The 26499-nt window shown below is 34.2% G+C and overlaps 2 protein-coding genes across 2 annotated transcripts in view; both read left to right on the top strand.

Moving 5' to 3' along the window:
- LOC132152203 (uncharacterized) overlaps positions 1–10268 on the top strand; it is a 37028-nt gene extending 26760 nt beyond the window's left edge. The window contains exons 15-23 of the mRNA XM_059560993.1: positions 770–1019; positions 2228–2317; positions 3340–3570; positions 6066–6236; positions 6314–6491; positions 8758–8874; positions 8949–9158; positions 9590–9771; positions 9931–10268. Coding sequence (XP_059416976.1) covers positions 770–1019; positions 2228–2317; positions 3340–3570; positions 6066–6236; positions 6314–6491; positions 8758–8874; positions 8949–9158; positions 9590–9771; positions 9931–9972 — 1471 coding nt within the window. The 3' untranslated portion in view covers positions 9973–10268. The remainder of the gene's footprint in view (positions 1–769; positions 1020–2227; positions 2318–3339; positions 3571–6065; positions 6237–6313; positions 6492–8757; positions 8875–8948; positions 9159–9589; positions 9772–9930) is intronic.
- A 2448-nt stretch (positions 10269–12716) lies between these two features.
- On the top strand, positions 12717–24137 carry LOC132151449 (protein-glutamine gamma-glutamyltransferase 2-like). Its single transcript, XM_059559545.1, has 13 exons — positions 12717–12794; positions 14858–15065; positions 17167–17385; positions 17513–17631; positions 18527–18655; positions 19444–19624; positions 20367–20502; positions 20669–20772; positions 21545–21784; positions 21867–22142; positions 22573–22733; positions 22813–22949; positions 23830–24137. Exons 1-13 carry the CDS (start codon positions 12717–12719, stop codon positions 23978–23980), a joined length of 2139 nt encoding a protein of 712 aa, XP_059415528.1. The 3' UTR covers positions 23981–24137.
- Positions 24138–26499: the final 2362 nt, after the last annotated feature.

The raw sequence follows: 26499 nt of genomic DNA, 5'->3' as shown, positions 1-26499 counted from the left end.
GACAAGTAACATATTTTCGCTGCAAATTCTAAATAAAATAATCAATATCACATGACTATTTAATATAATTTTTATATTATTAAAATAAATAGCTTTGATATTATAATAAAACATTTAATTAAATAGCATTAGTTTGATATTATCCATAAATATAGTTCCCATTATTACTTAAAAATAAAACAAACATCACCACATGATATTTAATATAGTTTTAATATTAATACAATTAAATAGTTGAAATATTATATTACAATTTTAATATTATAATAAAATATATTTAATAACATTTTTAATATGATATTACCCAAAATATCGTTTCCATTATAAATTCAGTTTTCATATTTTTAAAGCAATATTTACTAAAATGGTATTATTATAATATTACATAATATTATTTCCATCAAAAATAAGTAGATATATGTGATTTATTCCATTACTGTAATGTAAGATATACTCAGCTCATATATTATACTCATCCACCTCGTTTATTGCATAAAAACATATTTGCTGCTTTGACTGCTTTGACATAAGAAGGAGTTTGACATAAGTTCTGTTTTTCATCAGTACAGCATTCTGAAACATGTCTTAAACTGAATTGCACAAATGTGTACAGGCACTAAAATGTTGTCAGATTTTGAAATGTTTACCATCCATTTATCTGTTTGCCTGTTATGTATTTGTAATTGTAAATGATGTCATTATTGTGGAAGAGAACAGGGACCATGTCAGACAGCAGCAGTGAGAGATGCGTTATGTTTTTGTTGGACAGTAAACTCCAGCGCATCATGGAGGAGCTGCTTCAGACGGAGAGAGAGTATGTGAGAGCGCTGGGGTACGTGGTGGAGAACTACATGCCGGAGCTGGAGCGTCCCGACGTGCCTCAGGACCTGCGCGGACAGAGAGGAAGCATCTTTGGGAACCTGGAGAAGCTGCGAGACTTTCACCAGCATCACTTCCTTCAGGAGCTGGAGCTGTGTCTGAAGGAGCCCTTCTGTGTCGGACGCTGCTTCTTAAAACACGTGAGCGCTCCGAGCAGGACACAAGTTAAAACTGCTTTCACAGTTTCAAAGCTCCACACAGAACTATTTTATAGAAACCCATTAATGCAGCATTAACGGACCCAGAAACGAATACATTTGAATAAAACACCATTTATATTTTGCATAGTAAATTAAGCCTCGATATCTGTAGTTTTTAGGCCATCATAAATTTAGAAACATTAATATTTGTTTGCATTATTTGAAAGACAATTTAGATTTTTTTTGCGAAAATATATATATAAAAAAAACTTATTTTCATAGCTGAGCAAAAAAAAGATTTTACTTATTGTAAAGTTTGTTTTATTTGTACTGTGTAAAACAAAACAAAATTAGTAAAATGATTAGAATTTGAGGGGAAGATGTGTTGTCAAATTCCTGCCCCATTTTTTTTTTATAATTTTAAGAAAGATTACTTCAATGCAAAAAAAAAAATATATATATATAGATAGATACATTAGTCAAATTGCATGATTATTGCAATGGATGTTACACAAATTAAAAAAAATAAATACAATTCTTAAGGAACATGCTTGAAAATGTTTGGCAAAAAAAAATGATATATTATTTAAATTGAACAATGAATATTAAAATAAATATATATATTTAAAGAAATAAAATACCTGGATGCTTTAGAGATTTTGAGGCCCAATGTCTTAAAAATATTAAATATATATTACTTTAATGCACATTTTCAATGCACATTTCAAAACTGTAATGCTAATTTTTTTTACATTATTCAAATTGCATGAATATTACAATGGATGTTACACAAATTAAAAACAAAAAATCTTAAGGAACATGTTTGAAAATGTTTGGCAAAAAGTAACAATAACTGATATATTATTTAAATTGAATCATGATCATTAAAATAAATATATATTTAAAAAAAGTAAAATACTTGGATGTTTTAGAGAATGCAAAAATATACTTAAAATAATAAAATATATATTACTTTAATGTACATTTTCATAACTGTAATCAAAACTGACATTATTTCAATGCATGAATATATATATATATATATATATATATATATATATATATATATATATAATCTGAAATTAAATTGGATGCATTCCAGGATTTAAGGGAAAATGTGTTTGTTATAAAAATGTTATATATTTATAGAAAGAGACAAAAGCCCTTGTTTGCATCATTGATTCTAACACTGTATCTCTCAAATTCAGAAAGAAAACTTTGGCCTGTACGCATTATACAGCAAGAACAAGCCTCGCTCTGAGAGACTGCTCATCGATCACGGGAGAGAGTTCTTTAAGGTGAGATCTTCCTCCAGAAATGTGATGCTTTAAGCTCATTTCATTAGTATTCGGATGAGTTTGAATGTATGCTTTGTAAAATATGCATGTTTAGTCAGACACAGAAATGTACAATTTCAACATAACACATAAATACTTTTTGCATGGCACAACTTTAGAAATATAAAACAATTTATGTTGCCTTAAATTACTACAATTACTAAAACTAAAATGAATTTAGCTTTGTAAATTAAAGCCAAACATAAAATATTTTTAAATATAGGAATAAAAGGAATACAAAGGACAAAAGCATATAAAACATTAGTAATTCAGTGGCATAACGATACTCTCATTTATTAATAAATGACGGTGAAACTTTGCCAGAGAAAGGCATTTTTAATGACAAATGTATTTATAAATGAAATCCCAAACATGTCATTTATTACAAATACAATGAATTCAATATTCTTTGACCCCTAACAAAAGCCTCTAATGTATTATGTACGTAAAGGATCTCTATCCAGCTCCTTTCTGTTCATTCTTGAGAAATAATAGGGAAAGATTTCACCCAGAAAAGATCAGAAAACAAGATTATGAAAGAGTTTATCTGGTAATGCCATATGTCACACATCTAAAATAAATAAATAAATAAAGTAATGGGCAAACAGGAGCTGGAACGTCGGCTGCTTTGGGAAATGTCGAGGTCATTCTCTTGGAAACCCATCTCCTCAGGATAAAGCTTTCATTGGTCAGAAGTTTGATTTTGCTTGAAATTAGTGGCATGATGATTTGCATATTTCAGAATATTTTCCATGGTCGCATTTCCAGACAGGACACACCTATAACAAATATTCAGTGTTGACTTTACAAAAATCAAAGTCATAATAGCATAAAGCATACAAGATGATACATAAAATGTCCTCTTTAGACATTTATTCATGAGTTTAACCTTTACATTCAGCATGTGCTGAATCAGTTTAAAGTGTGTGATACTTCCGATGCTTTATCTGTGTATAATTGTAGTTATATGATGTGAATTGCAGCGGAAGCAGCAGCTGCTGGGTGATAGGATGGATCTGTCCTCGTATCTGCTGAAGCCCGTGCAGCGCATCAGTAAATACGGTCTGCTGCTGCAGGACATGCTGTGTGAGTGTGAGACCGGAGCACACGCAGGACACGAGCGGCTCGAGATACAGACCGCGCTGAACATCATCCAGCTCCAGCTGCGACATGGAAACGACCTGCTCGCCATGGACGACATTCAGGACTGTGACGTGAGCGCTATCTTTAACAAAAACTCATAGCATCTTCAGTCATTTACGTAAAGCTGAAATAAAGTCAAATAAAATGTTAGATAAAAAACTACAATTTAAAAAATTTGAAATGCTGCTTTAAGTACAAACATTTTTAATTTTAAAATACTAAACTAATATAAAAAATACTTTAAAAATATGCTAATTATAGTCATTACTGAATACTTAAGTAATTAATTGATTTTGATACATTTTTAAGTAAAATAATATTAATAATAAAATAAAGATGATACATAAAATATCTCTTTGGACCATTATTTATTCATCTTTACACTCCGTACCTGAAGAATCAGTTTAGGGCTTTTTAAGTGTAATGCTTCTGATTATTTTCCTCAAAATGGGCTTATTAATTCAAGTAATATAATCTATAAACTATAACATTTTTCAGTAATTAAAATAAAGCAGAAATAAAGTAAAAAATGTATATTAGATTAAAAAAATTCAACTTAGGAAAAAATTACTATTTTATATAATGCCTTGGCAACTATATGAGATAAAGTTCTAAAATTACCTATTTATAACTTACTCATTTTAGAATATTAAACTAGTATAAAAATATAAATGAAGTAATTTAAATAAAATTAAATATCAAAAATATGTATTTAAAACATATTGAACACTGTAAAAAAAAATTTTTAATTGTAAATCTAGTAAAAGCCGGCCCTGCCCCCAACTAAGTTGAATGTTGAATGAACCAGTGTAAAAAAAAATGCATGTTGAATTAATTGCATCACACACACAAAAAAAATGGTGTGATGCAATTAATTCAACATGCATTTTTTTATACTGGTTCATTCAACATTCAACTTAGTTGGGGGCAAATAAACTTAAATTTTCTTGTTGTCTGGAAAAAAAATATTTGAAATGGCAACAACTACTTTTTACAGTGTATAACAGTATTTACATAAAACTGGAGTGTGAGAAATTAGAAAACCCCAAATCCACTCTAGTTTACAAAACTAGGCCAATTTCTTCTTAAATCTTCTAATTTAGAAATGCATGTCATGGCAAGTGTCACTATTGCACATTCTGAGCGTTAGTGATTTGAGATGATTTATTAAACTTCAGCGTCTAAAAAGTTGAGAAACGGTGCTGCTACTAAACAGCCTCATGATTCTTACCTGGTAAAATACAATGAACTTGAATTGAAGGAGGGACCCAAGCAATCTTTAGAGAACAGAATATCACATAGATATGGATTGATCCTTTTGTCCTGTAAAACACCCTAGCAACTGCATAGCAGCACTAAAGTCCACTAAAGTGTTGTTTTGCATTATATGGCAAAACATATTTGCAAACTAAAAGCTGACTGAAATAGAGATATATATATATTTTTTAGAACATGATGGTTAGGGGGAGGTGAAGGCGAGTTTTGCCCACATAACACACTGTCTGTAATTAGAAAGATAAATACCTTCGTATTGCATGCATTTATTTTCAGACTGCATGCTTTAAAAAAAGTGCACTAACTAGTACACTCCCTCCACCTGCACATCAGTTACTGTACTCTTATGTAACATGAAAGTCTGAAACCTTTTAGCTGAAAGGTTTAGCCGTGCTCTTCTTCTCTGTCACCCCACTGTTATTTTTTAATGTTTTTGACAGAAGTCTCTTCTGTTCTCCAAGGCTGCATTTATTTGATAAAAAAAAAAAAAAAAAAAAAAAACAGAAATAACAGTAATGTTTTTACATCACTGAGTCATACTGTTCTTTGATCATGTAAAATGTTTTGCTAACGTTCTCTGCATACATTTTTTTTTCTGTTTCTTGCTTTTTTTATTATGATTAAATTATGATCAAGTTAAATCTGATAAAAATGTGAGCATGAATATTTTTTGTGAAAATTAGACACATTTAATTTTTCAGGATTATTTGATGAATAGAAAGTTCAAAAGAACAGCATTTACTTACAAAGAAATAGCTTTATAAATGTCTTTATTTTGATTAATTGAATGCATCCTTGATTAATAAAAGTATTTATTTTAATTATTATTTGAATCTTCCTTATACCCCAAACAAATCAGCAAATTAGAATAGAAACTGAAGGAACATGAAGACTGGGGTAATGATGCTGAAAATCCAGCTTTGATCACAGAAATAAATTACATTTCACTATATATTCACAAGGAACACAGTTATTTTAAATTGTAATAATATTTTGCAATATTACTGTTTTTATTTTTGATCAAATAAATGTAGCCTTGGTGAGCAGAAGAGACTTCTTCCAAAACAATCATAATTATGCCAAACTTCGGTTTTGAAGGTGAATGCAAGCGTCTCGATATAAACTTGATGACACTTTTAACTGTTATTAAAAGATAAAAATAGTAAAATAGTCGTTTAGTATAAAAGTATCTGCCGAAAGCATTAATGTAGGCCTGATTTGGTGGTCAAATTCAGCTCACTCCTCATTTGCGTGAGATTGATTATGTGATGTTTTGTTCGTGTGAGTGCAGGTGAATCTGAAGGAACAGGGCCAGCTGATCCGTCAGGACGAGTTCATGTTGACCTTCAGGAAGAAGAAATGCTACCGTCACATCTTTCTCTTCCAAGATCTCATACTCTTCAGTAAGACACGCAGAACAGACGTCGGGAATGACACGTACATCTACAAACAATCCTTCAAGGTAAACCATAACATGACGAATCACTGGACAGCTCAAAATAGAGACGGCTTTCCCTTTAGCTTTCTGTGCTCTCGCAGACAGCAGACATCGGTATGACCCATAATTCTGGTGACAGCGGGCTGTGTTTTGAGATCTGGTTTCGAAGGAGGAAGTCACAGGACACGTACATCCTTCAGGCACCGAGTCGAGAAGTGAAGGAGAACTGGACCAGAGACCTGGAGAGGATCCTGTGGGAGCAAGCCGTCCTCAACAGAGGTGTGATATCCTATTTTGTCTTGATTAATATGAATTATGATTATAGTCAGTTGCACCGGTGTGAATTAAATTAAGGAGCGTTTAATGCTAATCCACACTTTCTTGCTCTAGGTTTTATTTTAATTCAGGTTGTTGCATTGCTTGAAGGGATAGTTCAGCTTGAAATAAACTTTCTGTCATCATATACTCTCCCTCAAGTAGTGTTAACACTTTTGAATTCAATTCACTATCAACTAGTTGCTGATATGCATGCATATTACTAGCAAATTGGCTATTTATTAGTACTTATAAACCACATATTAATGCCTTATTTTGCATGAGCATAATCGTGATGCCTTATTCCTACCAATACCTAAAGATAACCACTATAAGAACTATCTTCCTAACTATCAATATGCAGTAATTAGGAGCTTATTGGAAACTCTTAATAGTGAACGTGTGTTTCCTAATCTACAGTGTTGAACACAGAAGAAGATATTTTGAAGTCCCCATTGACTTCAATAGTATTTTTTCCTATATTATGAGGGCCAATTGGGACCAACACCTGTTTGGTAACCAATATTCTTCAAAATATGTTGAAAACACACATTTTGAAAACAAATTACTTTAACCTGTTATTAGATTTGACCTCTTATTCTCTGAAAAAAAGATTTGCTGGATTTTTGCAAATCAATCCTCTTCAAGTGCAAGTTAAACAAACAAATCCCTAACTGAGATTTAAATCGTCAAAAAGGATTGAAGTTAAACTACTGTAGGTTTACTGTAAAGCCTTGATTTTATGCAATTATTGCTGCAATACACTCGTTATCTTGGGTTCTTAAAACCTTAAAACCTCATCACCTCATTGAGAGCCAGAAATATGAATGTGCTAAAGTTTATCAAGAACTGCTGAAATGTGATCTTGTATGTTGAGGAATGTGGTAAGGAGTGAAAGGGGAAATGATGAATGACCGAAGCTCACCAGTCCACAGCTGCATGCATTTATTCCTCATTCCCTCTCACCCCTCACGGCCTCCGCACGCATTTCCCGATAACAGTCCTCCCATTTGATGTGTCCCATGGATGTTCAACAGCTGTACTTTTCTTTAGAATTGGTTGCACTGTTGTAAACTTGCTATGAGTGATTGCTTACACACCTCATGAACTAACATTTCAGCAGTTCCACTGTAATTCAGACCAACATTTTATTCAGAAAACACGTGCATTGATGTGTTGATGAATAAAATAGTGCTGTTCTGTGCTGACAAAACATACAGAATTCATCAAATCCATTAATAATATTTCCTGATGTTTGTGCTGTGACTTCTTAAAAGGTTTTTTTTTATGTTCTTGAAAAAATACTCTTTTGCTCACCAAGGCTGCATTTGATTAAAGTAAAAAAAGAGTAATAAAAAGAGTATGCCAGACCTACATTTCACTGCTTGTTGTATGTCATATAACTTGTACGTGACAAATAAAATCTTGAAATATTGTAAAATATTATTACAGTTTAAAACAGCTGTTTTTTTTATGCGAAAATATTCTTAAATGTAATTTATTTCTGTGATGCGCAGCTGAGTTTTCAGCATCATTCCTCCAGTCTTCTTCCTTCAGATTTGCTGAAACATGAAGGGTCAAGATTATTTAATGAATAGACATTTTTAAAAGAATAGCATTTATTTGAAATGTTGCATCAAGCAGCTAGTTTGTTATCATGATAAACTAACATGATATATCTTTAAAAATGGTGAGTTCTACGTTTTAACCAATGTATTAACACATATATGGGAATATAAACAGTGAACAAAATTATGAACGCAACACTTTTGTTTTTGCCCCCATTTTTCATGAGGTGAACTCAAAAGATGTAAGACTTTTTCAATGTACACAAAAGGGCTGTTTCTCTCAATTATTGTTCACAAATCTGTCTAAATCTGTGTTAGTGAGCACTTCTCCTTTGCCGAGATAATCCATCCACCTCACAGGTGTGGCATATCAAGATCTGATTAGACAGCATGATTATTGCACAGATGTGCCTTAGGCTGGACAAAATAAAAGGCTACTCTAAAATGTGCACTAACTTGGCAAAGGAGAAGTGCTCACTAACACAGATTTAGACAGATTTGTGAACAATATTAGAGAGAAATAGGCCTTTTGTGTACATAGAAAATGTCTTAAAACCTTGAGTTCAGCTCATGAAAAATGGGGGCAAAAACAAAAGTGTTGCATTTATAATTTTGTTCAGTGTAATAACCCCCAGATTGTGTGTCTGCTGATCTTCACACAGAGATCCGTATGCAGGAGAGGGTGTTCATGGGAATCGGACATAAACCCTTCATGGATATCCAGCCCAGTGAGATGGCCATCAATGACCGAGCCATCAACTGTGCTCCGACCGGACGAGGTGAAGCACCTTTCATGATTAAACGCTGGGGATCCTGAGAAGTCGATCTTATTTAACTCTGTATGAAACTGTAGGTGGGATTCCTGTCCTCCGGTTGAATTCCTTCGGCTCGGCAAGCTGTACATCGTCCTCTGGAAGCCAGTCATCCTCTTGCTCTGGGTGGGGATCCACGTCTCCTGTGGGTCATCTGATCGCTCCTAGAGGAGGAGATGTTGTCCGGTATGTCCACGGGATCCTGGAAGAAGATGATTTAGTCCAGGAGACTGTAAACCAGAGTGCACTGGGTATGTCCTTCTTCACATTGACTATTTTGACAATGTCTAATTTGAAAGTTGTGGTCAATAGAAGTGCAATTTAAAATGTACATGATTTCCAAATACACATTCCTGTTGTTATTTTGAATGTTTAATCAGTCCATGTTATTAAAAAACTAACTTCAAAATAATTCAAATCGATCTGATCATTTGCTTTTGACATCACTAAACCATCTTATTATACATCCTCTCCAAATGCACTGCAATAAATAAATAGCCTTTCTTTTAAAAAGTCTTTCTTCCTCAGTATTTTTGTCTTCCAGTATAAATATCTAAACATTCTTGAATCAGATACAGAAGCAAAATGAAAGTCTTGTTTTCTGAAAAAACATATAAAAGTTAAGTTAAGTTATTCAATATACATCTGCCAGTGGGTTTAGAAAAATCAACTTGTGTTTCAGGGGAGAGTTCGGTGTCCTCAGGAGAAAGTATTAGTTGCTTCAGCAGTTCTGGTCACAGCTGCTCGTCTGTGATTGGTGGAGACTGTGACCACGCCCCATCTGAGGTGACAAAGCCGTTTGCCCAAAAACACGAAAGCAACATTAAACCCACTAACCTACCCAGGGACCAGCCATGTCGTAAAGTACGGCCTACAAATTCATCTGTTTTGTTAATATCTATAAAAATTCAACATTGTACATCACAATTTTGGACAGATTTAAGCTATTTGCTAATTTCAGTTGAGTTGAGATTTGCAATATCGTGCATATTTATATTTTCATTCACTCTTTGTTCTTTACAGGTTCAAGGGTCAAGCGTCGTAGGAAAGTCAACTGAAGTATAGCTTATCATTTGTATTTATACAGTAATAACGTCACGCTTTTTATGTTATCATACCTATGGGACATTATCAGTCCTGTGAAACTAAAATAAAGTTTATTTTTATTTATTTATTTCAGTGTGAGTGTGTAACATTAGTTCATGGAACTAACTTTTAAATGTCACACCTGCAGACTCTTGTTTCTTTGTTGTTGTTGTTTTTTTGCTTGTATTTCTGTAATAATTAGCCTTTTTGCACAGGTCATAAAACACAAACCGATGTGTAATCTTTTAATAAAACTGATTTGATAAAATAAACAACTGAAGAATTGTCAGAAACTCTCTGGTGTTCATAAAATAATTTAATTGTCAGTGTAATGATTCAAAATGAAATGCTTTTAAAAAAAGAAGTGAACTTATTCTGTGAACTTTGAATGCAAGAGAAATAGTTGTTTATATTTAAATAAAAATTAAAAAGCCATATTAGGAAAAGAGATGCTGATCAAATATAGTCACTGAATTTATGTAGAATTATGTCACAATTCTTAATATTCACTGATGTTTGTGCTGTTATTTGATTCACAGAAAGGATGTCACTTCCTGTAGAATGGTGTTATTACAGGACTTGCTTTTGTTAAAGTTAAAGGGTTTAACAGGATTAATTTTCATCCTCAAGAAAACATTCCAATTACAGACAGAAAAAAATAATAAAAAAACTGAAGAAACACAAGAAACGGACCATTTTTCTTTGTAGACGTTGGAGAAGTTTTTCATAGCAGCACTCAAAGAAATGACAAAACACACATCCACTCAAACTAGAAACAAATATTTAAAGTTTACTTCATTGTGATTTTGTGATTAAAGATTAAAAAATAGCCTAATATTATTTAAAAACGATACAATAGTGAGGTCAATATTCAGTTTAATAAAACAATATTATACTGTAAAGAAAGTGCAGAGAACGAGTGAGTATGTATGTCAGTTGGGCTTTTTTTTTTTTTTTTTTTTTTTATTATTATTTCCAACATTGTACATGTAATAATACAATATAAACAAATATTTCACACTCACATATAATACTCATTATGTATTACTTAAAAGAAAGGAAAAAAAATAAAACAAAATAGAAACAGAAAGAGGTATAGCCTACTTGTTTTATCAAAATACAGAGGAGGAGTTTAAATCTTTGTAGATGTCCATAGTTCTGGTTGCTTTTCGGTTGGAAAGTCCTTGCAATGTTTCAAAGTAAATCTTCATGTCAGCCTTAAAATGGAAGATGTTGGGTATCCTTTCAGACCATTTACATTTGTGTATATAGAACTTACCAAGTAATATAATAAGATTTAACATAAAAATGTAACTCTTTTCTATATCCTTTTTGTCATAATAAAAAATAACATCTCTTTTCTCTATGTGAATTTTAAATCCACTTAACCTATTAAATAAAAATTCCACATCAATCCAAAAGAATTTAACATATATACATTCAAAGAAAAGATGCAAAATAGTTTCAGTATCCTTTTTGCAAAATGCACAAGATTCAGGAAGGTCATTTTTATATCTTTTTAGGAACTGGTTTGTTGGATATATTTTATGTATAATTTTAAAGTATATTTCATAAACTTTATTATTGATACAATATTTGTTATTATAAGTCCAAATCAATCTCCAATTAATATTTTCAAAATGGTCATTCCAAAAGTATTTATTTCGAGGTGTTGCAGGGCAATGAATTAGGCATCTGAAAAATGTATTATTACATTTCCTATCTTTAATATCAACACCATTTAGCAAAACCTGTTTTTTAAACATTGATTGCCTAAAAGGTTCACTACTACCTCGCAAAAGTCTTAAAAAACCTGCTGGTATTGCATCAAAAACAATGCTATATTCTCGTGGAGATATTGGAATCCCAAATGTCTTTAAAAATTCAGTATATGTAAATAAGTAGCCCTCTTTATTTATCAGTTGTGAGACCATTAGAATATCATTTTTAACCCAATTGTCATAGAAGATTGATTTATTCTTATATTTAACTGTTTTATTATTCCAAATTAACTGTTTGTGGGGGAAAAAGTTGTGTTTGTATATAAGAAGCCAACATAAAAGAGCCTGTCTATGAAAATTGGATAGCTGTATTGGGGTATGTCAGTAGGCTACTGACCGTGAGGTCTTTACGCGCGCGTGGGCGTGACGCTTTGACGCGCCGCTCAAGACGCGCGTGAGTGTGAGAGCGCGCGCCGCACACACTGATTAGTGACTGACTGACTGAACACACACAGCTGGAACAGCGCAACATTAACATGGGTAAGTGCATTTCACAATTGGTTCATCAATGGTTTAAACTTTAAGATACTTATGTTTGTCTTAATATTTATTTATTTTACATCACGCTAAAAAAAATTAAATTGTGTAGTAGTTAATAGATTTATTTCTACTTGTTCTGACATTTAAAAAAAACTTAAATGTGTAACCTAATGTACATATATTAAATAATATACTTGAACAAACCCGGTTTAATTGATTTTACCACATGCAGCACATCTTTATACTTATTGTTCGATTTAAATGCATTTATTTTATTAAACTTTAAGGTCCTTTGTTTATTCATTTATTGTGTGGATGTTGATTTTGTCCATGCATCAATCACATTATCTAGGATGAGATGTACCTGCTGTTATTTACTTGTTTACATTACTACTGTATTAATGTATAGTATTTTCATGCTATATTCAGCATAAAGGTTACATTTATTTACTGTAGTTCTTCATGTCCACCCCTAATAAAGCTAAAGCACTGTCTTACACTGGTTTAAGCTTCTCTGGTCTGTGTGAATGGTACACTGGGGTCAGTTATACAGTTTGGTGTTATTATATGGCATGTAATGCATGCCGGGTGTGTGTCAGGTTTATATTGTGAGTTATTTCACTATGTACTGTATACTTTCCACGGTTGCATGTGAAGTTTCTTTGAAGAGTCTTAGTGAACGAGGTTCTGTTTGGCATGCAAACGGTATGTCTTTAGAAGTACAGACAGCTGTTTACCACGTGCGCCACTAAAAATATTTACTAAGAGTCATAATGATTAAAATAGTATGCTTGACAATAGTGACTGAACCATAAATGGAGAATTACAGAAAAGAATTTCATAAGGGAGGAGAATCAAAGACTCATTATTTCTCTCTTCTGGTTATAAAAGCTGCTTTCACTTGTTTTATATTGTTACATATACATTCATACAGTCACTTTGTTCATTTGAATGTGTGATCAGATTGTTTGTGACACTGTGCGGCTGCAGAATACCTGCACTGGTTTATCCTGACAGACGTAAAACTAAACAGAGGTGTGTAAGCCAGCGCTGAGACACACACATCTCTTTAGACCAGGATTAATGCTATGCTAAAGATTACGACAGCGGCTTTACTGATAGAAAACAGAGAACACCCCACTGTGCACATCCCCTATTAAAAACAGGCACACACACACACACACACACTTTCTGCCTAGTTTTCACCTATTTGCAACCTACTAAAGAGAGAAACTCAATCTGCATTCCCATGAGTATCAATGATTTGAAAGTCCATCCATCTCTCTACCTTTCTATTGTCCCAGACAGATAAAAACTCCCAAAACTTTACATGGATAGCACATAACCCAGGTGTGATAAAGACCATCACAAGATTGTACATAATGTATTATAATGATGTCACTGCAGAAATATTGCCAAGGTATTCCATCGCATTACAGTTTTTTGCCCCCAAAACGCTTTAGGACACCAATGAAAGCCTGAAACTAATTTTTTTTTTGTGTTAATTTTAGAGACCTAAAGTGTTAGTTTATTTCATGAGATCCAATGATTCTCAGATTGTCAGAGTCCCACATAATAATAAAATATTTTTTAATTTTTATTTAAGTTTAATTTCCTTGTATTATTTATTTTATTTTAAGTTATTTTATGTATTTATAGTTATATTGAAATCTTTTTATTTTATTAATAATAAAATGAAATGTGAAACTCATATGAAAAGAATTTAAATGAGAGAAACGCTATACAGTAGTCAACATTTGAAGTGGATCAAAACCTTTCATCAAAGTTGTCCTAAAACCTAAACGTGTTCTTGTCACAGAACAGCTTTGATAAACTTTTTTGATCCACTTCAAATGATGATTACTGTACATTGAGAATACAGAACTTAATAACTGTGTCAGCGGCCATGTCTCAGTGAAGTGTCCTTGAAGATGGCATCTGTTATCCATAAACAACATGCTTCACATGTGCCATGCGTTCTCTTTAACAGACGCTCCTATTAAAAACATTCAGGCATTTCAATCTCAACTGAGAACTGAAACACATAGTAATACAATATTGTTCACTGGAGAAGAGAGTACAATCATATTGTTGCTTTTTTATTGTGTACTTATAAACTGACCGTGTAACAAAACACTTATTGTTACTTTTTTTTCAATACACAGCAGGGATAATTGCTGTGCTTTACATGTGTAGGATGAGACTTACTTTAATTCATTAGTCTTTGATTGGATGGCGATGCGTCACTTATAAAACCTGTACATTAAGCTAATAATGAAATGACATAACGTACTCATTTAGTCATTTGTTTAGTTCCTGAATGAATCAATATATGAATGAATCAGTAGAATGAATGATTCAATGACCCATAAAGACAGTCATCTGTCGCCACCTACTGGCGTAACGATGTAACCTGCAGAGAAAATAACTCTGAAATCCACGCAGGTGGACTGATACAAACAGTGGGTTGACTCTTATATCAACACTCTTGAAACACTGCTCAACCAATCAGAAAAAAAAAAAAGCTTTTAGAATAATCATTATCCAAGTCCCGACTGTTGTCCATATCGGTGTGTGCAGTGATGTTCATGCAGTGAGAGCAGCTAAAATCTGTATTCTGTGTTCATTCAGCTCTGGACATCAGCACCGGGGACCTGGCATGTCAGTTCAATAACACGGATCATCACACGGAGCTGAATGGCATGGATCGGCTGATCGTACGAAGAGGACAGGCCTTCACCATCAACCTGTACCTGAACTCCGGCTCTTACCAGCCCGGATACAGTCAGCTGCACATCACTGCAGAGACAGGTAACAAATGAGATATTTCAATACTCCAGCTAACGGAACATTCTTGAAACGTTGAAACGGATTATGTTCTGGCAAGTTTCTATCAAAGTTATGAACAAACGTTTCATTTAAAAAAACTTTAATAGAATTTTCATTCAAAGTTATCTGGTCTCAAAATATTGGCACAAAAGCATTATTTATGCATCATTCATGGAATGTTCTTTCCTGGAATGTTTTAGATGGATTTTCATCTGTGGTTTTTCAAATGTTACTATTTGTTTTAGAGTGCTTTGAGAACAGTCGAAAGGAACATTCCCATAATGTTTGCAAAATAATAAAATGTTATGTTCTCCTAGTATTCGCATAACCCGGGGAAAATGTTTTGAATTCATTAAAAAATAAACCACTATGTTATGAATGTTCAGAGAAGATTCAGAAATGACAGCAATATAAAAAAGTTAATAATCAGAATAATCAGTTCTCTTTTTGAACCCTCAAATGACAGGAATTCCCCTTACAATGTTATATAAGTGATTCCGGAAGCTCGATACAATTGTTCCTGTTTCCCAAAGTTTTGAACTTTCTCAAGTTCATTCTTTGTAAGTAAGGATAAAGAAATGAAACATAAGACTCAACGATTGCAGTTGAGGATGAAGGTTAACACTACAAAGAGAATGTCAGGGCTCTTGTTGGACTTTCTATGTTACAGATTTCGTCATGTGCTGGAGCAGGAACGAGAGATGACATGAAGACAACAGTGAACACAATGAGACACAGCAGCGTGTAAGCGCTGGCGTTCAGACTCAGATAACTCTGTCAAGAAAACAACACCATCTGGCATGTTTAACATACAAAATAAACACAAAACAGCGCGACAGCCGCGCACAAGCAAAAACCAAAACACAAAATAAAGTCCAGGCCTGGTCCTCTCTCGTCCTTCACTGTCGTAACTCCTCCTTTTTATCCTTGTAGTTGGCGGGGCTACCCATCATGATCTTTTCAGAAGCCAGTCAAAATGCCCCGACACGTCACATGTCACTCAGATTTGTGTGAGATTAAAGAATACATCAGAAATGCAATAATTATTTTCTTTCACCCAGACAAACCGAAACGTACCCAAGATTCAGACACTCTTGTTTGTTGTTGTGCTGACAGGAACTTCTAATCACTTCAGTGTTAGTCACACTCGAGCACTTTGGCACGAGTTCACAGGAGTGTTTTTCTGGAGAACTTCCACAAGGGACTGCACTGTGTGTGTTTGTCCGGCGGCCTTTAAACGTGGGGTCAGAAAGAGCTCACATTCCCAGAGATAGCTGCAGATACATACCTGAACACCGTTTAGGACTGAAGCAGAAGGGGAATTTGGTTTGAATATGGAGAAATATTCTGATTGTATCTGTGAAGATCTAACAATGTGTATTTTGTTGACAGCCACAGGGACCTAAATACATGAGCTTCAGATGAAGCAATGCATTTATGAATGTCTTTTTTTTTAAGTCACTTATGCTCACCAAGTGTGCATTTATTTGATTAAAAAAACATATATATTTTGACCATTTAAAATAAGTTTTAAAATATTTTCTATTTGAATATATAAAAAAATTGTAATGCAGTGCTGAATTTACTCCAGTCTTCTGAAATCCTTGCAGAAATCACTCTAATACGCTGATTTGCAGTTTTAATAAACATTTCTGATTATTAGAAACAGTGGTGCAGGATTTTCTGCTGAATTAAAAAGTACAAAAGAACAGCGTTTATTAGAAATAGAAATATTTTGTAACATTGGGTCTTTACCGTCATTTTTGATAATCGGTCCTTGCTGAATAAAAGTATTAATTTCCTTCCTAAATTTGAATTGCACAGCTTTAAACAACTTCTTAACATTTATTTAAAAAGTGAAACATTTAAGAAATGTTTAACTATGTATATCTTCCCTGATCAGTTCCTTGAATGTTAAACCATATTTTGGGTAATTTCCATAAAATCCCTTTGGAAACTATGCAAACACACAAACATTTTCCTTAAACTTGCATCGGAAAAGAGCATTTATCAGCAGTTGATAAAGTAGGATTGGTCAGTAACAAAGCTCATTTTGATTTAGATCATCTTTGATGTTTGCTAGGCCCTCAGCCGGAGGAGCAGTATGGCACCAGGGCCGTGTTCGGCCTCAGCGATAAGATCGACGAGACGTGCTGGAGCGCAGCGGTCAGCAGTCCGTCCGGAGACACTGTTTGTCTTTCTGTGTGCGCCGCTCCTGACGCTCCCATCGGCCGGTACATCCTGACTCTAGATGGACGCATCCAGTTCGACTTCATTTTGCTCTTCAATCCCTGGTGCCCAAGTGAGTGAGAACAGATGCGTTTAGGTGTTCCTCTCGCACACGCCTTAAGCTTATAGACATGGATATCTTGTTCTTTATATGAACTGATGACAGAGACAGATGAGTAAGATGTCTGTCTGATTTACAGGAGATGTGGTCTACATGGACAGTGAGGAGAAACTGGCCGAGTACGTTCTGGCCCAGGATGGGATCATCTTCAGGGGCGATGCCAAATACCCAGTCCCTTTGGCCTGGTATTTCGGACAGGTACCAACAAAAAAACAATCACACGACTGCACATGTTCACAATCTAGCTGCGTTTGATATGCTGATCTCACCTCCTCAAAACACAAACAAATGGGTTCTGCTCAAAAGACTATCTTACACGTGACAGTCCAGACATGAATAACATTTCAAATTTGTGTGAATCCAGCAAAGCCTGACGAGAACATTTCCAAATCAGTGTTAGTTTAGTATCATTACTGTGTTGGTATTTTCTGTTTATATTTTAATTAAAGTTTTTGTAATTCTGTTTTAAGTTGTTGTCATTATTATTATTTTTATTATTATTATTTTCATTATTATTATTATTATTATTATTATTATTATTATTATTATTATTATTATTATTTATTATTATTATTTTATTTCAGTTTGTTTTAATCATTTTATAAATTTTTCAGTAATTATTGTTTTATTTTTGTTTTCATTCTAATTTTAGTTAAAGGTTTAAAAGTAAAAAAAAATTCTGTTTTGTTTTAGTGATTTCAGTACTTCAACTTTAACCAAGTTAAAATCTGAAATTTTGCTTTGGCAACTAACAGAATTTTTTTTTAATAAAGTTGTAGTTGTTGTTTTTTTCCATCTGATATATTGTACAGTATTTCATGTTGGTCGTCTGCTCTTCCAATAAAAAAATTGTAGTTGATATTGAGATCTCTTGTTTTTGACTGAAGACTTCTGAGTGAATTATTGTGATTCTGTGGAGACTCTTGTGAGATACTGATTCAGATCATCTGAGCCGGCTTGCTGTATCTCAGATTTGTTGTTTCTAAGAGGGAAATACTTTTTGTGTAAATGTTTTAGTAACGGCTACAGATTGTAATGTGCAGGAGGGCATTATTTGCACATTGATTGTGACTCTGTTGTGTTTGTCCTGTAGTTTGAGGAGGGCATACTGGACGCTTGTTTGAGAATCCTGGACATGAACCCTAAACACAGAAGGAACCCTGGGAAGGACTGTTCTGGACGCAGAAACGTCATTTATGTCACAAGAGTGCTGAGTGCCATGGTCCGTACTCTAACACACACACGCTGATGAAAAATAAAAAGTCGGTTGTTAATTAGATGGAACTGTTTTCATCAAAACTTTACAGACTTTACAGAAGTGAATGCAAGAAGTGAATGAAACATACTCTACTGTTCAAAAGTTTGGGGTCAGTAAGATTAAAATTTAAAATCAATTAATACTTATTACACGCATTAAATTGATCAAAAGTGCCAGTAAAGAAATTTATAATATTACAAATAAATGCTGTTCTTTTGAGCTTTTTATTCAGCAAAGTATCTTTAAATACAAAACGAATCACAGTTTACACAAAACTATTGCACCACAACTGTTTTCAACATTGATAATAATCAGAAATGTTTCTTGAGCAGTAAATCATCATATCAGAATGATTTCTGAAGATCATGTGACACTAAAGACTGGAGGAATGATGCTGAAAATACAGCTTTGATCACAGGAATAAATTATATTTTACCATTTATTCACATAGAAAACAGGAATTCTAAATTCTAATAATATTTTACTATTTTGTACAGTTTTTACTGTATTTTCTATCAAATAAATGAAGCCTTGGTGAGCAGAAGAGACTTCCTTCAAACACTTTTTAACAATCTTAGATACTTTAGTAAAGTATACAATGTTATTATTTTTTTAAATCAGTAAAACAATAAAAAAGCTGTGAATTTATATCCCCCACAATGCATCAACTTTTTGACTATATTGATATTAATCAGAAAAGTTTTTTTGTAGTTAGCAGACATCAAGAGGATGTTTTCTCATTCCCTCTGCAGATCAACAGCAATGACCGGGACTACGGCGTGCTGGAGGGCTGCTGGAAGGACACGTTTGACGGTGGCGTGAGCCCCATGTCCTGGAGAGGAAGTGTTCAGATCCTGAGGACATGGAGCAGCACTTCCTGTCTGCCGGTGCGCTACGGCCAGTGCTGGGTGTTTGCAGCTGTCGCCTGTACAGGTATCAGATGATCCTATCAGAAGATGCAGTGCTTCTCAGATGCTGAATGCATACGATAAAATGCATCTACCAGTGGTTCTCAGCACATATCCAAGGGGGCCGCATGATGATTTAAAAAAGACAATTAAAGCACTCTTTAAAATCTAAAATAGAGGTGTTTCCTCATCAACTGGGTTTTTTTTTCTCAAAAAATCAAGAAAATCTTGATTTCCAGACCTGCAGAATTCATGGAAATTAATAAAATCTTTAAAAGTCATATATAGTAGCCTATAGTCACATATGACTGGAAATAAATCATATAAATTCACTAGTCATAAAGAGTGTGATCCCATAAGAACATTCGGTTCTTAAAACATCTTAACATGTTGCTACACATATTTTCCGTAAATAAAAAGTTTATGGCATGCAATTATGAGTCTATATCTCACTTTTCTAAATTTATATTCTGAGCGAAAAAATTCATATTTTTTTAAACCTGAGGCAGAAACAAACTTAGCTTAGTCTGATCTACTGTTTCTTTACACATTAGAAAAAGTGTAAATGTTACTATTTGGATGCTATATAATAGTTTTACCTTTTTTTGTTAGAATTATGCAGTTCAGTCATTAATTTGTTTCATTTTAAGGACATATTTGTTACTTTTGTAAAATGAACAGTTTTGGTTAAGTCTCCAGTCAACTTCTAAAGCAAAGCCAGTGGAAAAACAGCACTGGGATGAAACAGTTCTTGTGTTTTTCCTCAGTGTCTCGTGCTCTGGGAATCCCATGCAGGGTGGTAACAAACTTCTATTCCGCTCATGATACCAACAGCAACCTTGTAATCGAGCGTTATCTCAACGAGAAGGGAGAAATAGACAGCAGCACCAGAGATATGATATGGTATGGAGAAGCACGTCTTTTATCTAGTTTTAAAACACTCATATAAAAATAACACATGCAGAAAGCGATTTGTCCTTAAAAACCTGCATTTAAAAACACATATCTGGACACTTACAGTATGTGCATGTGATGTTATTGGACATTCACCAGTGTTTATCTGCTGTAGGAACTACCACTGCTGGGTCGAGAGTTGGATGATGAGACCCGATCTCCCTCTGGGTTTTGACGGGTGGCAGGCGAGTGACCCGACGCCGCAGGAGAAAAGTGAAGGTGTGCAGACGGCTCTTTTCTTTCTGTCATACTTAAAATCAAACATCCTTAAAGGAATAGTTCACCTAAAAATCTAAATTCTGCACAGCAAAAACTACATTCTTAAATCAACATTTATACATTTTTTTTTTTGTTGTTGTTGTTGAAAAAATATATTCATATTTAGTTTATGCATGAAACAAGAAAATAATGATTTAAAGAATTTAAATTTAAAAGATATAAAATAATTAATTTTTGAATTTTTTAGGAAACAAAACTTGAAGTAAAACAAAAGTAGAAAAACTATTTAAGATATAAATTTTTGTTTTCTGGAAAATGTATCAAAATTAAGTGAGTTTTTGCATTATAAACGAAAACATATCTGCCAATAAGAAACAAAAAATAATCTTGTTTTCCCGTTTGAATAAAGTTCATTTTTCTTACCCCATTGGTAGATTTTTTTGTTTTAAATAAAATGCTTGCTTAGTCCTAGTACCTTTTCAGAAAAAAATAATAGTAATTTTGATTCAATCTTGATTTAAGCTTGATTTCCATTTTTGTACTGGAAAACAATATATATATATTTATTTATTATTATTATTATTTTTTCAGTGTGTCATTAATTTAATCACCCTCATTTCAGTATATTTCACGTCATATATTGAGTGATTTAATCCAAGTCTTGTGAAGAGATACGATTGCTTTATACGATGAACAGATTTGAATCTTATTTAAAGATCTTAAATAAATAAAGTAAAATAAAGCAGCTGAGAAGTGTCTTCCTGTCTCTCAGGCGTGTTCTGCTGCGGGCCGGTTCCTCTGCGGGCAATAAAAGAGGGTGAGCTCACCTTTAAATACGATGCAGCGTTTGTGTTCGCGGAGGTGAACGCAGACTTAGTGCACATCCTGAAGTATAACGATGGGAGCACAAGGAAAATCGTTAATGAACAAAAAGTGGGGCAGAAGATCAGCACCAAGAGCGTAGGCCGAGATGAGAGAGAAGACATCACACACCTGTACAAATATCCTGAAGGTAGGGAGACGCAATCAAGTCAACTTCCATTCAATAACCACACACATGAAGAGGAGGTTTATTTAGCGATAACCTCTTCCAGGTTCTGTGGAGGAGAGGCAGGTTTTCAAGAAGGCAAACCACCAGAGCAAGCTGCAGCAGCAGCAAGCGAACCCTGGGCTGCAAATCACCATCAAGCTGTCGACTGGGATCAGGAAGGGCTGCGACTTTGACGTCTTTGCAATTGTGACCAATAACACTGAGGAGGATAAGAAGTGCCATCTGGTGTTTGCGTCACGTGCAGTGTCGTATAACGGCGTCATCGGGCGCGAGTGCAGCTTCAAAGACCTTCTCAATGTGGAACTGGCGCCTGGAGGAGGTGAGCGTCTGTGCTTTCATTACTGCACTGCTCTGTGTGTTGATGTGTGATTCAGCGTGAAAGGTGAATGCATCTACATAAGCAAGCTCTATTTTCTGCAGAGACATCTGATAAAAACATACTAGCAGTGCATTGGCTGTGCATACGCATAAACATTTACATATGCATGAAGTGCGGTTTTGGCCTTGGTAAAGTCATTGTTATGCACTGGCTAGAGTGCATTGGTAGAGTACGCACACCTGAAGACCCCAAGCCAGAACATCTGCTTTTATAAAGCTGCTCACACTTGCTGATGATCAGTTAATCAAAGGTTTTTAATAAGCAGTGCCTGACTGTTACTTTTCCATTTCGGCCTAGTTTTTGTAATTTAGCATTGTGTAGATGCTTTGTGATATGCATGTACTGTAGTGTGTGGTGTGTTTGTTCACAGAGAGGAAGGTTCCTCTGAGGCTGAACTACAGTCAATACTGCAGCATTCTAACGGAGGACAATCTCATCCGTCTGGGCGCTCTGCTGATCGACTACAGAACCAAGGAAGCCGTCATGGCCATGCGTGACATCGTGCTGGACGACCCCGAGATCAAAATCAGGGTACGACCACAGGATCACAAGTGGACATGACAATGGGGATCAGATTCGTGCTGATGTACTTTATGTGTGTCATTTCTAGATTCTGGGAGAACCCAAAGAGAAGCGTAAGCTGGCGGCGGAGCTCACCCTACAGAACCCGCTGCCAGAACCCTTAAAAGCCTGCTGCTTCACAATCGAGGGTGCAAACCTCACCGGCGGCAGCAGCATCACCGAGAAGTAAGAACTCAACAGCAGTGCTGCGTGTCTTCAGAAAAATGTGAAAGCAAAAACACTAGCCGTGTTTCCATTCATATATAGTACTTAAATGCACACTTTGGGATCACTTGAAATAATGCTATACAATTCAAATATAGTCAAGTCTGATAATAACAATATATATTATAGTATTATTTAATATTAAATGATATTTTAAACATAATTGATGTGGATTTTTATTGAAGATGTGTACATACATTATTTTAAGCAGTAATAGCAGCGGTAACGATTATATTTTTTCAAAGCCACATTTTGAGATATGACATGGAAAAACGCTAAATGGCTGCAACAAAATGCAAATACAGTTCACAAAATGCACTAGTTAATACCCAATAATTATGCAATTATTGCAATAATAATTATAGCAAGCACACTAAAATGGGTTTAGAAATCTTTACACACTCAGAAAACCGCTAGCAGATTTCACCAATAATAACAAAAAGTAATACTGATTACATAAAAGTATAAAGACTGAAATACTCCAGTTATCTTTGAAATATAATGTATAACAGTGCAGAACAGGATCGTTAAATGAAATATGGATCTAAAGTAAATGTTTAAAAATTCCACAATCCATAAAACGTACAATTCATAAAATTTGCATAAGCTAAAATGAAAACATTTAACATTTGCGCATCAAAATAAGTCAGTGACTGAATATTTCACTGTCAGACCATAATCATCTGTTTCAGCATTTTATCAAAACGCCCCACAATCCCAGATTTTCAGAGTGGTCCTCTCACTTTTAATACCGAGTGTACATTTAAACACAGTGAGGATACACTTCTTTGCTAGTGTCTGTCTGTTAGATTTCTAACGTGTAAATATTTATTCATCTCAGACTGGAGTCACCCATCGAACCCGGGCAGAAGGCAAAAGTCAAAATCTACTTCACTCCCACTCAGTCTGGCCTGTGCAAACTCGTGGTGGATTTTGACAGTGACAAGCTGGGCCACGTTAGAGGATACAAGAACGTTATCATCGGGAAGTGAGACCCTTCAATGGTGGACAACGGAATGTGAAATCATCTATTTTTCCGTGCACTTGACAGTATTCACAGAGTATTAGGTTATCTTTTATATACTGTATTTTTCTAAGAATGTGAAAAGCCAAGCTGAGCAATATGCAACAATAAATGTCGAGAAATTTTAGGACGCTGAAACATGCACATTCCTGGATGTGTTTGGAGCCACATTGCATTGTGGGAAATATCATGCTGTAAAATCACAAGAATGAAAATGATGCATGCAAGAGTTTGAGAAAGTAATAAGCAATTTTTATTCCTATATCTTTATATTCGTCTGTGACTTCTTCATTATAAAACAATTACACCATTACATTTTTAATCTGTTTTCATTTAAAGGCTCTTGAAAAGTGTAATAAGGTTATTTTTCAAAACTGCAGTAAATTTGACTTTCAAAAAGTGACACTGTTTGTTCACATTAATCATGCACATTTATGATTAAGCCCATTGAATGAGTGTCCACTATGAGTTTTTTGTAAAATTCTGATGCCCAGAATGCTGTTATTAACATGAACACTAGAAGATTATCTCAGCACATGATTATTCATTTGCCAACACAGGAAGTCAGTCAGACAGCATACAGTTACTGATCACACGCTCCTTTCCCAAACACTGTTGCTAGAGCTCATAAACATTTACAAACAGCATTACAGACATCTGGCAACATATTCTGGCCACGTTCCCTGTTGTTTTATAACAGATAATAAATGAACTCATACAACTGCATTTGATCCCAGTATGTCCTAATGTAAATATAACAGAAGAAGCCTACTGCAGATGCATGCAAATGAACCGCCATGTGTATTTATGTCTTATAATTGCATTTTAAAATGTATGAACTTTGTCATTGACCCATATGTATGTTTGAAGTTTGGACAGAAAATATCAATTTAAGTGAAAACATAGATGATAAGGTTGAAGTAAGTCTTATGCACTCCTGTGTTAAAGTCAGTCCACAGGTGATTTACAGTGAAATATTGTAGAACGAGATAAATGGTCATGATCACTGGAGGTTTTTTTTTCTTGATAACTATTTGGAAACATAAAATCTGCAGTCAGTTTTGCTCATACAGATAAGAGTAATACTGTAAATCATTAGAAATTGTAAAGGGTCTACTTTTATTTGTGTGCACACTCAATATTAACAAAATGTTGTGGTTCTTTTAAGAACTGTTCACTTAAAGCATTTTTTTTTTTTTTTGCAGAACCTAAACTGTTCTTCTATGGCATCACTGCAAAAACACATTTTGTTTCAATTTTTGTGGTGAATAAAACAAAATAGAAAATATTTTTATATTAAATAAATTATGTTCCTCGGAAGGCTTCTCATCACATTTAGGCGCCAATAGTATAATTTTAGTTTGAAAATAAATCTGAAGAGTATAGGGTTTATCCTGAGGATGGCAGTGTTGCATCATGCACAATTTACAGAAGAGCCTGATAATAAAAATAACATGAAAAAGATATCTTATCTCTGAACAGAAGAAAATAAATCAAGCTTCAAAAGCATATTTTCAGAGTTTATAAAATATCATCACAAAAACAGAGTTGAGCAAATAACAGCAACTATGTTTATTGTTTATACGACTTAATTGAAACTTGATAATATCTTCAGAAATTCCTTAGTTACTGCTTCCATACAGAAACATCAAAGCAGATATACAGAAGATGTATCATTGCATTTCAACTGTTTGACATTAATGGGAAAGCCCATTTAGAAATCTAGCTCTAAGTCTAATAAAACACACACACACACACACACAAAAAGTCATTTACCATCTTGTGCACAACACATTTTTGTCATGAAAAAAAATTTAAACAAATGAAAAACACATACAAATAAAATGTGAAGGAGAATAGATCAGTAAAGTTAAACATCACTAACACAAATAAAATATTACATTTAGACCTTATCTGTCCTTCCTTGTTAGTGAATAAATTTATATTTCTGCCTGCAGCTAAATTCACCCTCTTCATTTCTCAGTCATCAATAATCACCTCTCGTTTCTGCTGCTGTTTTATTCATCCTATTCTTCTCCTCTCCTTAAGATAACCAGATGACCAAAAAATCAGGAGAGGCTACTTAGACAAACCTGAAACAAAGAAAACTAACGTTTGCTGACCTCCTAGTGTTTTTCAGATGACCAGCAAACAGAAATGGTCCCAAAATGAGTAAGTTCAATTCTAAAAGCTATTTAAATAGGTTTTTGAGGTTTGAAATGACACGTGGATGAGTAAATGATGACAGAATTTTCATTTTCAAGGAACACTATCCCTTTAAATCTACCGAGGCTGGTTTCTTTTGATGGAAGCAGCACAAACTAATGTAAAGACTCATTATGTGGGCAACTTGTGTCAGGATATGGTTCATAACATCAGGACTGTTCTAGTTTTACTTTAGAACAGTTTGTTGTCTCTCTTCTCGTGTGCAGTCTTCAAATCGCTGCTCTCTGATTGCGGTTTCTTTCCCGCTCTTGTCTTGTTCCC

The sequence above is a fragment of the Carassius carassius genome, chromosome 10, assembly GCF_963082965.1.
Source record: "Carassius carassius chromosome 10, fCarCar2.1, whole genome shotgun sequence".
Classification (NCBI taxonomy): Eukaryota; Metazoa; Chordata; class Actinopteri; order Cypriniformes; family Cyprinidae; genus Carassius; species Carassius carassius.
The sequence above is the reverse complement of the archived record's forward strand: the minus strand, read 5'-3'. Positions and strand labels throughout refer to the sequence as shown.